The sequence below is a fragment of the Brassica oleracea genome, chromosome C8 (assembly GCF_000695525.1).
Source record: "Brassica oleracea var. oleracea cultivar TO1000 chromosome C8, BOL, whole genome shotgun sequence".
In the NCBI taxonomy this organism is placed as follows: domain Eukaryota; kingdom Viridiplantae; phylum Streptophyta; class Magnoliopsida; order Brassicales; family Brassicaceae; genus Brassica; species Brassica oleracea.
Window position 1 is genome coordinate 25,411,430 of NC_027755.1, and position 13,901 is coordinate 25,425,330.

General features: G+C 37.6%; 4 protein-coding genes across 5 annotated transcripts in view; 2 read left to right on the forward strand and 2 right to left on the reverse strand.

Moving 5' to 3' along the window:
- The window catches only part of LOC106309028, a 10,111-nt gene extending 9,340 nt beyond the window's left edge, over positions 1–771 (reverse strand). Inside the window, 2 exon segments of the mRNA XM_013746116.1 lie at positions 241–516; positions 565–771. Coding sequence (XP_013601570.1) covers positions 241–516; positions 565–771 — 483 coding nt within the window.
- Positions 772–3,536: 2,765 nt separating this feature from the next.
- LOC106310852 (probable polygalacturonase) lies at positions 3,537–5,927 on the forward strand. Its single transcript, XM_013748078.1, has 5 exons — positions 3,537–3,618; positions 3,882–4,223; positions 4,485–4,608; positions 4,701–4,946; positions 5,200–5,927. Exons 2-5 carry the CDS (start codon positions 3,882–3,884, stop codon positions 5,880–5,882), a joined length of 1,395 nt encoding a protein of 464 aa, XP_013603532.1. The 5' UTR covers positions 3,537–3,618; the 3' UTR covers positions 5,883–5,927.
- A 192-nt stretch (positions 5,928–6,119) lies between these two features.
- On the reverse strand, positions 6,120–7,236 carry LOC106310561 (heavy metal-associated isoprenylated plant protein 26). Its single transcript, XM_013747791.1, has 3 exons — positions 7,168–7,236; positions 6,944–7,025; positions 6,120–6,610 (listed from the first exon to the last, which is right to left on the reverse strand). Exons 1-3 carry the CDS (start codon positions 7,171–7,173, stop codon positions 6,276–6,278), a joined length of 423 nt encoding a protein of 140 aa, XP_013603245.1. The 5' UTR covers positions 7,174–7,236; the 3' UTR covers positions 6,120–6,275.
- A 1,777-nt stretch (positions 7,237–9,013) lies between these two features.
- On the forward strand, positions 9,014–12,015 carry LOC106309793 (O-glucosyltransferase rumi homolog). 2 transcript variants are annotated; one of them, XM_013746928.1, is made up of 7 exons: positions 9,014–9,093; positions 9,256–9,447; positions 9,748–10,355; positions 10,520–10,712; positions 11,008–11,072; positions 11,149–11,359; positions 11,452–12,015. In XM_013746928.1, exons 2-7 carry the CDS (start codon positions 9,268–9,270, stop codon positions 11,815–11,817), a joined length of 1,623 nt encoding a protein of 540 aa, XP_013602382.1. In that variant the 5' UTR covers positions 9,014–9,093; positions 9,256–9,267; the 3' UTR covers positions 11,818–12,015. The 2 variants fall into 2 exon arrangements, with proteins under 2 accessions (XP_013602382.1, XP_013602380.1); XM_013746926.1 differs by lacking the exon at positions 9,014–9,093 and having other exon boundaries at positions 9,108–9,447.
- The last annotated feature ends 1,886 nt before the right edge of the window (positions 12,016–13,901 follow it).

A 13,901-nucleotide genomic window follows, 5' to 3' on the forward strand; every position in this document is an offset into this window, starting at 1 on the left:
GGGGGGGGGGGGGGGGCATTGGACTCCTTGGGTTAACATCTTGTGAAGATCTGGCCGGTCCAGTAGATCTTACTGCAGTTTCCAATCACAGGTTTGGTGCTCCTGACGATGATGAGGCATCTTCCAATTTTTGTGGACAGTTTCTTCTCAGGTGGAAGAGAGAGAAACAATAGGAACAGTGCATCTCCAGTTTTCATACTCCAAGGTAATGACACTTTATTCTCCTGAGTCGAATTCTACAATTGATTCTTTTATGAGTGGCTTTAACGCATCAACATGGACTCTGGCTCTCGCAGAAGTTCTTGTGAGTTCATGATTTTCCAGAGTCCCCAGCTCCTGACCCACACGAACAATCATATCATCATGCCATAAGTGGAGTGGGAGTCCTTTTATCTTGGTCCAGAAGAGAATCGGAAAAGAGGTGGAGATGACAGGCTCCCATCTTTGGAGGATGACTATCCAGTAGGCAAAGTGGTAAGGCCTGTTGTCTAGGACTCTTCTTAGATCATCTTCTCTCTAAAAATGAAACTGGAAACAGTCATTTCTCAGATCTGAGCCAACTACTCTCCCTTGTAGGTTCCATTTGGGTGGAAGGGCTGGGATGAGAGCCCACAGCTTTTGTTCTCGAGGGTTGGTGAGTCTTCCAATGAGAGTAAGTGCATTGTCGCGAATGAGAGCTGATGTATCAAGGCTAGGGGCCTTAATGCGCTTGATGTTGTTTTCACTAACATGCTTCTTTCCCTTTTCTGCCTCTGTGAATCTAGGTGCCATTGACGCTTGCTGGAGGAGTATCAGTCGACTCCTAGCAGATAGACACTTGACTAGAGCTTGGGGGGGACACGAAGGTGTGAGGAAACAACTAGAAACTTGACCAAACTTGGGAAAAAGGGGCTTTGTATGTACAGGCCTTTGAGTTAATGGTGGATCTTCTGAGGAAACATGATGCAGAAAAAGAGAAGTAGCTAGATCTGAAGATGAAACTCGCTATTTCGGAAGAATGTTGCTTTAGAGGGTGCTTCTTTGGGTAACAAATAAGGGCTTCCGGGGAGATGAAGAGAAGGAACCGATGCGAAACTATCCTTTCTTGGCAAGAAAGTGAGTTGTCACTTTCAAATCTATTACCCGCCGGATCTATGCTTTCCTTACCTCGAGATTTGTGTCTGGGAGCGTTTTCTCACCACGCCTTCTACAATGGATAAGATACCTAATACCTAATACCTAATAAAATAGACTTATTAAAAAGGCTATATGATGCTTGTATATTTTCAAAATTTGATATGAAAAGTGGATTTTGGCAAATTCAAATAACCGAAACGATAAGTATAAGACAACATTCGCTATACCTTTTGGGCACTATGAATGGAATGTCATGCCATTCGGTTTAAAAAATATACCTTTTGAATATCAAAATATTATGAATGAAATTTTAATATATTATATAGTATATATAGATGATGTATTAATATATTCTAAGTCTATTGACCAACATTTCAAACAATAATACACTTTCTTAAACATAGTTAAAAACATGGATTAGTAGTTTCTGCCAAAAAATGCAAATATTTCAAACAAAAATAAGATTCTTAGGACATAATACTTACGAATGAACTATAACACCTATTTCTAGATCAATAGAATTTATGAATAAATTCCCTCATGAAATAAAATAAAATAACACAATTACAACGATTTTTAGAATGTTTAAACTATTCTTCACACTCTTTGCCTAACATACGTAAAATAATGCAACCATTATTTCAGAGACTACAGAAGAATCCAGTCCTATGGTCTAGTGTGTATACTAGTATAGTCCAAGATATTAAGAAAAAGGTCACAACATTACCATGCTTAGTTATTCCACATCCTGATGCATTTATGATAGTAGAAACTGATGCATTAGAAATAGGTTATGGAGAGATCCTTAAACAAAGATTGTCGGAATCAACACAAGAGTCTATAATACGTTTTCATTCACGAGTTTGGCTAGGACCCCGAAAAGTTATTTCACAGTTAAAAAAGAAATTTTTTCTATAGTAAACTGTATTTCTAAATTTCAAGATGATTTAATAAATATTTTTTTTTACTACGTGTCGATTGTAAATTTTTTTTTTTGATAACCGAATGTCCTGGCCCCACCGAAGTGGTTCAGACTAGAGACCAAAGCGACCAAGGATCTAGCATGTGCTGGTCACCATGTGGGTCACCGTGAACGATCTTCGGTCTCGGGCGCTAGGGTTCCGCATGTGAATTCTCTATAGTGGTCGGGATTTGAACTCGGGTGGCAGAACTCACAACCGTGAGCCTTTTACCACCAGAGCTAGAAGCCCCAGTTGTGTGGATTGTAAATCCGCTAAAGAGATTCAAAAAGATGTAAAGAATTTGGTTTCAAAACAGATTTTTGCAAGATGGCAAGCTATATTATCGGTTTTTTTCTTTTGATATACAATATATAAAAGAAAAAAAAAAGTGTCTACCAGATTTTCTAACAAGAGAGTATTTACAGGGAAAAACGAAAACCATCAAAATGAGTGAACAGAAAAGACAAGTGTCAATGTATAAACACATAAATAATATTCAACAACAAAAAATTACCACATGATTATTAAATAGAATCCAATAAAAAGTATTTTTAATTTTGAGTAGGATAATGAATGTATTTACAAAATTTGTACAAAATTTGTACAAAATTTGGGTTTCCTATAATTAAAGAATCTATTTTTCAGAAGTTTTAATATTATAATAATAGTTTTACACAAACAAAAACTAAAAAAAATATTTTAAAATCCACAAACAATCGAACACCTAATATTTCACAGTAAAGTTGCTTAAATATGCACATAAATCTAGATTTTGCCATTTTTTAATTGCGATAAAAAAATTGTGGTCTATAATTGTGATAACTAAGTTTTTATATTTATGTTAGTTCTTTAAATTTAAAAACCATTTTATGTATTATTTCAAAATAAATGATTTTGTCAACGATTCCGTACATAGTTATAGTACAAAACTATAACTGATAATTTTATTGTTAACCAATAGAGTAAAGTTCAATAAAATGCACACTGTTTTCCACCAATAATATAATTAGGATACATCTAAATAGTCAATAAATTAAACTGAAAATATAATTTGGATACTTTTCCAATTTTGTCAAAGGTATAAAATGATTAAAATCTAGCATTTAATAACATATATCTTCAGATCTAGTGGTCAAAATGTAAATGTGGTAAGAATTAGGCTGAGTACTTATCCCAATATTCTAGATGAGGTCAACTTTAGAATTGTATTATGGATATAATTGCACTAAATTTAAGATATATATAGGGCGTTTCGATTTTTACTTCCTTGTTTAGACATTTCAGTTATTTTATAAGCAAACTTGCTAATTTACAATATCACAATTTATTTAACAATTATCTACGTGAATTCAAAATTCGGAAAAAAAATATTTAATAATCCTTATTTGGCATTCTTATATCTTTTTGAATTCTATAAATATTACTCTGTCGTATTCATTTTCCACAAACAATCAAACCAGAAGGAAGACATTCTTCTGTTTTTCCTTTGCTACGTTTTTCCTTTGCTACGTTTTTCCTTTGCTACTTCAAATATCTCAAGGTAAAGAAAAATTCTTGTTAGAGAAACACTGTTATATATTTTCTGCCGAAGTTCGTAGTTTTATATATCCGCTAGTATGTATTATAAACCGCTCTTTAGATGATGAATATTGCGTAGCTTCTATAAGTTTTGATTATAACAAAATCATCTAATACAATAAAATATCGAATATCCTTATGAAACTATTAGTTTGATTAGTTTTCATATCCAACATCTTCTTAGATATTAATCTTCTTCTTGCATGTTTCTATTATCTTGTGTAGATGATTAGGCTAGTGTTTGGTATATTAGTCCTTTTGGCTATATTCCGTTTCCCGACGATTGAATCACGTAGCCACCATCCTTCGGCGTATTCCGGGATTGAGTTTTCTGCATTAAATTGCCGGAAACACAAGGCGGTAATAACTGATTTTGGAGGAGTTGGAGATGGGAAAACTTCTAATACGAAAGCGTTCAAAACGGCCATAAGCAACCTCAGCCACCTGGCGAGCTACGGTGGAGCTCAACTCGTAGTTCCTCCTGGAAAATGGCTCACCGGAAGTTTTAACCTAACCAGCCACTTCACATTGTTCATCCAAAAAGGTGCCACCATCCTTGCATCTCAGGTAACTCACTATGTTCTATACGGGTTTTCAATTTTCTAATTATAAAGAATAATAATAGTAACCAAAGTAATGTATAAAATCTAGAAAATCTATTATATTAATGTTATAGTATCGTAAATACATCTCCAATCAAAGCAAAATTGGTAGAAGATCTGGCTTTTATATTAGTTTCTGGTTTGGCTTGTATTGGATCCGGTTCTGTTCGATTCATGAAGGTTTACTGTAAATTAAGTTACTGATTCCGGTTTTGACAAACATCAGGATGAATCTGAATGGCCAGTGGTCGCTCCACTGCCATCGTACGGAAAAGGACGAGATGGAACCGGAACCGGGAGATTCAACAGTCTCATCTCCGGTACAAACCTAACCGACGTGGTCATCACCGGTAATTTTCCGATACAATCACAGCAAATTTCTGGTTCGCACCGTAAACCGGAAGGTACTAATATATTGAACTTGGGACTCTAATTCTAATAGGTAACAACGGGACGATCAACGGACAGGGACAGTATTGGTGGGATAAATTCAAAAAGAAGCAGTTTAAGGTGACTAGACCGTATATGATCGAACTCTTGTTCTCCAAAAATATTCAGATCTCCAATATCACTTTGGTCGATTCTCCGTCGTGGCATATTCATCCTGTCTACTGTAATAACGTCATAGTCAAATCAATCACCATTGTCGCTCCCGTTGATGTTCCCAACACCGATGGAATCAATCCAGGTACTATCCTATGTGACAATGTTTATGTCATATGTGCAGACCGGTCTAGCTAATGAAACATGCGTCTTCAACCCAAAATTTCAAAACGTAATTATATATATATATATGAATATAGATAAGTTTTTTTGATAAATTGTCTATAGCCCTCCATGCTTAAGTGGCATTATTAAATATATTATATAGTTTTGCATATTATCCCACGTGGCAATATTGTAATCTCACGTGGCATTGTTTCTGATTTGGTCCTTTTCAGATTCATGCACCAACACACTGATCGAAGATTGTTACATAGTATCCGGAGACGACTGCATCGCCGTTAAAAGTGGTTGGGACCAATACGGAATAAAGTTCGGAATGCCGACTCAACAACTCTCGATCAGACGGCTCACATGCATCTCCCCGAAAAGTGCAGGAGTAGCCTTAGGAAGCGAGATGTCGGGAGGAATCAAAGACGTCAGAATCGAAGACGTGACACTAATCAACACTGAATCCTCCGTCAGAATCAAAACCGCTGCGGGACGTGGCGCTTACGTCAAGGACATTTACGCAAGGAGATTCACGATGAAGACGATGAAATACGTTTTCTGGATGAGTGGAAACTACAACCAGCATCCTGACGAAGGGTACGATCCCAAGGCGTTGCCCGAAGTTTCTAACATCAATTTCAGTGATATGACGGCTGAGAACGTTACCATGTCGGCTAGTCTCGCTGGGATTGATAAAGATCCGTTTACGGGTATTTGCATTTCGAATGTGAACATAACTTTGTCGGCTAATCCTAAGGAGGTGCAGTGGAATTGTACCAATATGGCTGGAGTTACGAGCAGAGTTAAGCCTGAGCCGTGTAGTTTGTTGCCTGAGAAGAATATGGACTGTAAGTTTCCGTCGGATTTGATTCCGATTGAAAGTGTTGTCTTTAACAAGTGTTATCTTTGATATGCAATATTGTCAGTGAAACATGAAACTGAATTATAAAAGTTTCTTATGATGTTATAACAAAAATAATCTTGAAGAACTCTATTAATTTTAAAATTTAGAATTCGTTTTAAGTATGTGGATTATAATTATGAAATATCATAGTTTCATTTTGAAGAATTCTATATAAAAGAAGAAGTATTAGATTTACTTTCTCAATACAAAATAAGAAAAATATCAAAAATCAAAATCAAATGTGGACAAAGATGAACAATTCGTGGTTGGCCACGGTAGATGTCTTAAATAGCACATGTACCAGACATTACTTAGTTCCCAGTACGGTCTGGGGTTTGGAATCACTTGGTTTTAAATAGGTGCAAAGAAAACATTTTTATGTATATGATGGAAAATAGATTACATAATGGTACAAGCATGTGGATTATCATCACTAAACATCGAAGCCGCGATCTCATCGCCGGCCACTGCAACGGAGTAAACGGCCGGAGTGTGGAAGAAAGTGTGGACACCACCGGTGGGATCCGTACGGTGGGCATCGGAGTAATAGTGGTTGGTCACATAAGATGGATATTTATAGAAAGACGCAAAGTGGCTATTACCTAAGCGGTATGGCCACGGTTCAGCTGCCTTACCGGCCCGTCGTACCGCTTTCAATACCTTTTTCTCCTCTAACCGGTATCCTCGAGCCGTCACTTTTTGGCTTTCCATCTCTACTTCCACTTCTTCCACTCCTGCATGTTAACCAATAATAACCGGATAAACTTATTAAAACATCCAACCGCGTGCAAGAACTGGAGAAATCAATTTTCCAGTTAGATCGGTTCTATGGTTAACTTTTGGTTGAGATGTTCAAATCCAGATACGCGATCGCGAACCAAACCAATTGTTAGTTTGGCTGAATGAATTTGTTTAGCCAAGTTAAAAGAACCACAACATTAAGAATATATATATAATAGTTCCATGCATAGTACATTCATATAAGATTTAGTTTTACTTTGGTTCTAAAATTCTACTTGGATTGAGGTAAGCAGAATAAAGATTAAAACTCAAAAAGCTTTCAATACCTTTGAGCTTGAGTAGAGTCTTCTTAAGCTTAGAAGCACATCCTTCACAATCCAAGTTTGGAACTCTTATCTCCACTGTCATCTACAACACATATAACTCAGTTATGTAATATTATATTTCTTTATTTGTAGCCTTGTATGTCTCTATAAATACATGGAAATATATTTGCAACTGTAAAACGAAGGACAATAAGAAAGAAGATAGGAATGGAGTAGATACTCACAGACATGCTTACAAACTCCCCTCAAGTGTGCTCAGTTATAGAGAAGGAAGCAGAATATAAAGGTTCCATATTGTGTATGCATATATATAGGTACATTATGTATGTGTGCAAACTTAAAATAATTTAAATTATTATGTTGATGAGATTTACTATAGTGTTTGTTATTATAGAAAGGGTTCTTGGGTTGTGAAATGGGGAGACAAGGGAAGAACACAGCACGCGTGAAATAGTAAGATAAAAGGCGTGAGCCTTTTGCCTTTAGGATTTCTTCTCTGCCATCCAAATCATATCGCTCTCACTCTCTTCAAGTCACTTGTAATATTACCCTGTATTTTTCTTTGTCACTCAATACTGGTTAGAGTTCTAGAAGTTAGAATCAAGAACCGGAAGTATAATAACCTGGATAATAAACCAGTCCGAGTCAAAACAATCATTTGATAAATGACTAAACAGACTCACAATTTTACAGTTCAAGTATTTAGCCAGCGCATACCATAACCATTTTGTTTGGGTACCATCATTTCATTTAAATGTATCCAGTTTATATGGATGTATCAAGATTGATTATTGGTGAATTAATATAATGTTAGTGAGTAATATACATATGCCCTACATGAATAATATGGCACCGCTAAATTTATAAACGCTAAATGGTTAGTTGAAGTTGATAATAGAAGCAGTCCCTACTATAAAGAAGATATTATTTGTGAACCCTTCGCTTTCTTATTTCAAATCTTATCACGACATATATATACTTTAAAAAAGAAATAATGACTTTGAAATAATTGAGAAATATCATTTCGGAAAATAACAAAAATCTAGAAACCTATAAACCTATAAACTATATTATCTTTTGGTTTATTAGGTCTATTACATCAACTATATGAATTTCTTGGAGTTGGAGGCATTATGAATCATTATATTACTGTTCGATAAAGGTAGTGAACATCAAAGAGCGTTTCTGAGTACCATAGAAAAAACGGATGGCAAACTCATTTCAAATATAGATACTTGACTTTCATCGATATCTTATTGAATATAACTCTTTGTGAATGATATTGTGAAATGAAATAAGGTACATGCCAAAGGTGAGAGCGTAGACTGAATTTTTTTTTTTTGTGGCATTTGTGATTAAGATAGGAATATGATATAGTGATTAAGCATGATCTTTAATTCAAAATTGTCAAAGAGGGCACTCCTAGAAAGACTTTGTCATTCATGATTCGTTTATTTGCCTTTCTCCATCATTATGTTTCCATTTAATCAAGGGGGAGCCAAGATTATGGTATATGTAACCGTTTGTATTGACAATCCGCAATTGACGACAACATATCCCAAAAGTTCTTGACACCTAATTGTCCATTAACTTTGAAAAGAAAAACTAGTTCAAAAGATCTCATATTAACACTTTTTTATATAATAGTGATGTATCAGGCTTCCGTTAAACCCTTTATTGAACAGTGAACTCCGACCAGTACAGCTCGTAACCAGATCGTCGATCAAAGCACTTGGAAAATAAACAAAAGGGTCCAGTTTTCTCGAAATCACATCTGTCTCTAATGTACTTTATTGTGGTCCAAAATCAATGCTCGGTAGTCGGTTTTGTTAGTTGCTGCCACTTTTTTTTTAAATGAACCAAACCGGAAAAAGATAGATATGTCATTTGATTGGTTCTGATAACCCACACATCTTTAAACAATACAAAGGTTTTGGTATTTATTTTGGGCATGGGCCTAGTTTCTAGAACTTGGCCATGATCTAGGCCTTATCATCGGTTTACAATTTCAATTTCAAATAAATAACAACCACCATTGCGAAACAATGGAAATCATAAAACAATTTGTTTCCCATTACAACGAGAAGGTTAAAAAGAAGTAAGGACATTTTGAGGTGCACACCCTTCAACGTCTTGCAAACATTAAAAAAGTAATTAATAAGTTTAACCAACCCTTTCTTGTTTTGGTTCACATTATTCTGCAACCTTTGTCCTTTCGTTTTCCTCACAAAAAGCTCTCTTTTTCTTTCTCTCTCTAATCTCTGACCTCTCTCATTTCACCTGTCGATTTCACATTGTTTGGCATGCAACAGCAAGGAGGGACGATGAGGAACTCTCCGTCGTATGGATCATCGGGAGGGCACTCTCGTCATTTCGACACCATCTTGTCTCCCCTTGTCAAAACCGGCGCCGGAGCTTCCAACAGATCCTACGCTTTCTTCTCCTTCTTCCTCTTCCTCCTCCTCGGCGTTTTTCTCACCACGCGCCTCCTCCTCGATCCCTCCGTATGCACATTTTTATTACATTCTTTGTGTCCTGTTGTTCTGTTACTTTCTAATTCTTCAAAACGACACTCCACTTTGTCGTTTTGGCCTGTTTTGTTTTTGATGGAACTGTTTTGCCACATGGAATTTGATATTGGTGGCGCCAGATTTCTCGTGTCACCATTACTTTTCGTCAAACAAAGTTACGGACAGTTAGATACGTGTCTACATGGGATCTTAATCACGTGATTAGTTTTAGTTAATAACTGTCCACCGCTATTTACTAAAACGACTCAGTTATTATTAACCTTCTGTTCGTAGGTGTTAATAGCGAAAGAAACGGCGATAGTGACGGAGACCCTAAAAGCTGGTGAATCCCCAAAATACCCTCAGTCGACTAAGCTAATAACGGAAAAGCCAAAGGAGTTCAAACTAAACTGCCCCGCTTTCTCCGACAACGCCACTGTAACTTGCCCAAGGGACAACTATCCGACGAGCCTCCTTCCCGGCAGCAGAGAAGATGACTCCGGACGATCTCCACCCGCCACGTGTCCCGACTACTTCCGCTGGATCCACGAGGATCTACGGCCGTGGGAGAAGACCGGGATCACGAGGGAAGCGTTGGAGCGTGCCAACGCGACGGCGAACTTCCGCCTTGCGATCATCGACGGGAGGATCTACGTCGAGAAGCTCCGAGAGGCTTTTCAGACGAGAGACGTGTTCACGATCTGGGGATTCGTACAGCTTCTAAGGAGATATCCGGGAAAGATTCCGGATCTCGAGCTGATGTTTGACTGCGTTGACTGGCCGGTAGTGAAGGCGGTGGAGTTCGGCGGAGTTGAACAGTTAACGCCACCGCCTCTGTTCCGTTACTGTGGGAACAACGAGACGCTCGACATTGTGTTTCCTGATTGGTCCTATTGGGGATGGTAAACGATTCTTCCTATTTCTCTGAGCACCCATATCTTATAAAGTTTTTGCAATTTGACCACAATAGTTTTGGATTTAACAAATGAAACCCTAAAGTAACTCCACGTGGTGACTTGTGGCTTAAGAAATAGCTGTGACTGTGAGAGTTGCATTGTTTTTGTAGGGCTGAGGTGAATATAAAGCCATGGGAGAGTTTGTTGAAAGAGCTCAGGGAAGGCAACCAGAGGAGCAAATGGGTAAACAGAGAGCCTTATGCTTACTGGAAAGGGAATCCGACAGTCGCTGATACAAGACTGGATCTCATGAAGTGTAATGTCTCCGAGGGGCATGACTGGAAAGCTCGTTTATACCAACAGGTGAGTGAATCTATGCCGATTTCACATTGGTCTTGTTCTATGATTCAACTACTTAAGATGGTCCTGGATTCTATTAAAGATTGGTTCTTAAGCGAAATCTGGTGGTGTGTTATATTATATTTTTGAGCAACTCAGAGGATGAGCTGTCTCGGCATCTTGTTTATATTTGATATGGTTGGTTTAATTCTTACTAGTTGATGTACTATGATGCAAAAAAAGTTGGGAGTTTTGGAGTTGTGTTGTCCATGTTAAGATATATTTCTCTACGTGCTTTATCTTGGTGTGTTCATTGTAGGACTGGGCCCGGGAATCAAAGGAAGGTTACAAGCAGTCAGACTTGGCAAGCCAATGCCACCACAGGTAATTAGCACGTAAACTCTTTTAGAGGAACCTTTTGCATGTAACAAATGGGTTATGCAAGAATCTTGTGATGCAGATACAAGATTTACATAGAAGGGTCTGCATGGTCGGTGAGCGAGAAGTACATTCTGGCTTGTGACTCGGTGACATTGCTAGTGAACCCTCATTACTACGATTTCTTCACACGAGGTATGTTACCTGGTCAACACTATTGGCCCGTCAAGGAAGACGACAAATGCCGATCCATTAAATTTGCCGTCGATTGGGGCAACCAGCACAAGCTAAAGGTAAGACAATTCTTCAAACTACACACATTCGTTACTGTTTTGATTGAATATCGGTTCTAAGTATTATCTTGGCTGTTTTTCTTTCTCACTAGGCACAAGACATAGGAAAGAAGGCGAGTGAGTTTGTGCAACAAGAACTCAAGATGGACTATGTGTACGATTACATGTACCATCTCCTAACCCAATACTCTAAACTCCTCCGGTTTAAACCCGAGATTCCTAAGAACTCCACCGAGCTCTGCTCAGAGACAATGGCGTGCCCCAGGGATGGTAATGAGCGGAAGTTTATGATGGAATCGCTTGTGACACACCCTGCAGAGACTGGTCCTTGCACCATGCCGCCTCCATATGATCCGGCGTCGTTTTTCTCGGTACTGAAAAGGAGGCAGAGTACGGCTAGAAGAATCGAACAGTGGGAGAGTAAGTACTGGAGGAAGCATAACCAGACTCGTTCGTAAAGTTAGTTTTGCGTTAACAGTTTTGTTGTGTAGAGGAAAATGCACTTGCATATAAACCCGTCGATGTTTTTATTCTATCATGAAGACGCTTAAAAATTAGAAATATTTTTCGGAACTGTATCCATGATGTAGTAAAATAATCATATTCCAAATTGTATGGAGAGTACTGTGGTAGCAAACAGTACTATCTCCTAGTCCCTTTATCCCTTTATACATTATTTCTGAATGAGTTGGTCGCCAGTGCGCGCTTTGGCTTATGGAGATCAAAAATGATGAATGAAATTGTGGCACTCCACTCGCTATTAGTCTCTAAGACATTTCTCTAACACTCAGACGTACTTCCCACATGAGACGTTTTTTTTAGGCTCGACTGGGTTTTTGGACAATTATATTCTTAGGAAAAAGAGAAGGTTGGCATGTGTTCTTTTATATTTTGTGTTATTATTATTTTATTCCACCTTTGCTTTCATTTATTTTTTATTTCAAAATCTAAAACATATTAAACAAAAAAATTGTCATGATAAATTATATATAAATTTTCTATCTTTTAAATTTTCATATATATACATGTGTAAAAAAAATAAGTATGAATGTAGACACCAAAGCGTGGATAGTAGAATTATAGATTAACTAGTGGACATAGACATTTTAACACGGAGGTCGTTGGCTGATATTTTTAAGAATTTGTTATTCGCCATAGTCCCGGAAAGGAGAAAACCACATAACCACGTTTCTACCATTACTCCCACCGTCACCGGCACCGTCGAAGCCATCACCATGATCGAATTTCGGTTTTAACTCGGGAAAGGTCTCATATTTTGATCGGTTTTACACCGATCTGCTGGAGACTTCCCCCGTGACCACATCCAATCCAACGCAACTAGCTTTCGATCTCCGATAAGACAACTCGATCAGAACTGTCTTATCCTTCGGAGCTCGATCAGAACTGTAGTATCGAAGATCGAGATCTATTTGTGTTGGAATGGATGTGGTCACGGGATTAGTCTCTAGCAGATCAGTGTACATCGGTTCGAAAGATAAGACCTTTAGCGAGTTGGAATCGCTCGATCATGGTGGTGGCGTCGGCTGTGCCGGTGACAGTTGGGAGTAATGGTGGAAACATGGTTACGTGAGTTTATCCTTCTCGGAGACTATGGTGAAGAATAATTTTTTAAAGGTATCACTCAATGACCTTCGTCCACAACTAATTTATAATTCTACTATCCACGCTTTGGTGTCCACTCTACACTTATTTGTTTATATATATATATATATATGAAAATGGATCTTAAAAGATTGAGAATTTTATATTTAATTTATTATGACAATTATTTTTTAATATATTTTAAAATTTGAGATAAAAGTAAATGGAAAAATAAAGTGTAATAAGAAAAAAAAATAAAGTGGAATAAGAAAAAGAAAAATAATAAAGTGGAATAAGAAGAGGAAGTGTCATAAGAGTCTTTTCCACAAGGAAAACAAGCACTAAGACCATCTCCAATGGTTCACTCTATTTTTCACTCTAAAACAGAGTAACTCTATAATAGAGTTGAGTTATACTCCAATGGTACTCTATTTTAGAGTGAAAAATAGAGTGAAGCAAAAAAAAACATAACTTACTCTATATAGAGTAAACTCATTTTCTACTCTATTATATAATCACTACAAGAAAACAGCGGCATACTGAGGGAAAAAATCGTCGGTATGTCGTCGGAATAAGGCTATTCCGACGACATACCGACGAAAAAAGTCGTCGGAAATAACTCCTCGGAAATTCATTTTTCCTCGGAAATTTCCGACGGAATTCCGAGGAACTGAAATTCCGAGGAAACTCCGAGGACCACTAGATCGTCGGAAAGTTCCTCGGAATATACCGAGGGAGGACTTCCTCGGTATATTCCGAGGAAATTTCCGATGGTCCAATCCTCGGAAGTTCCGACGAAATCTTCCTCGGAATTTGCATCGGGAATTTCCGAGGAACGTGGCCGTCGGAAATTTTCGAGGAACGTAGTCCCTCGGAAAATTCCGAGGAACATTCCCTCGGATTTTTTTTTTAAATTCCGACGACTTATTCCGAGGAAAAG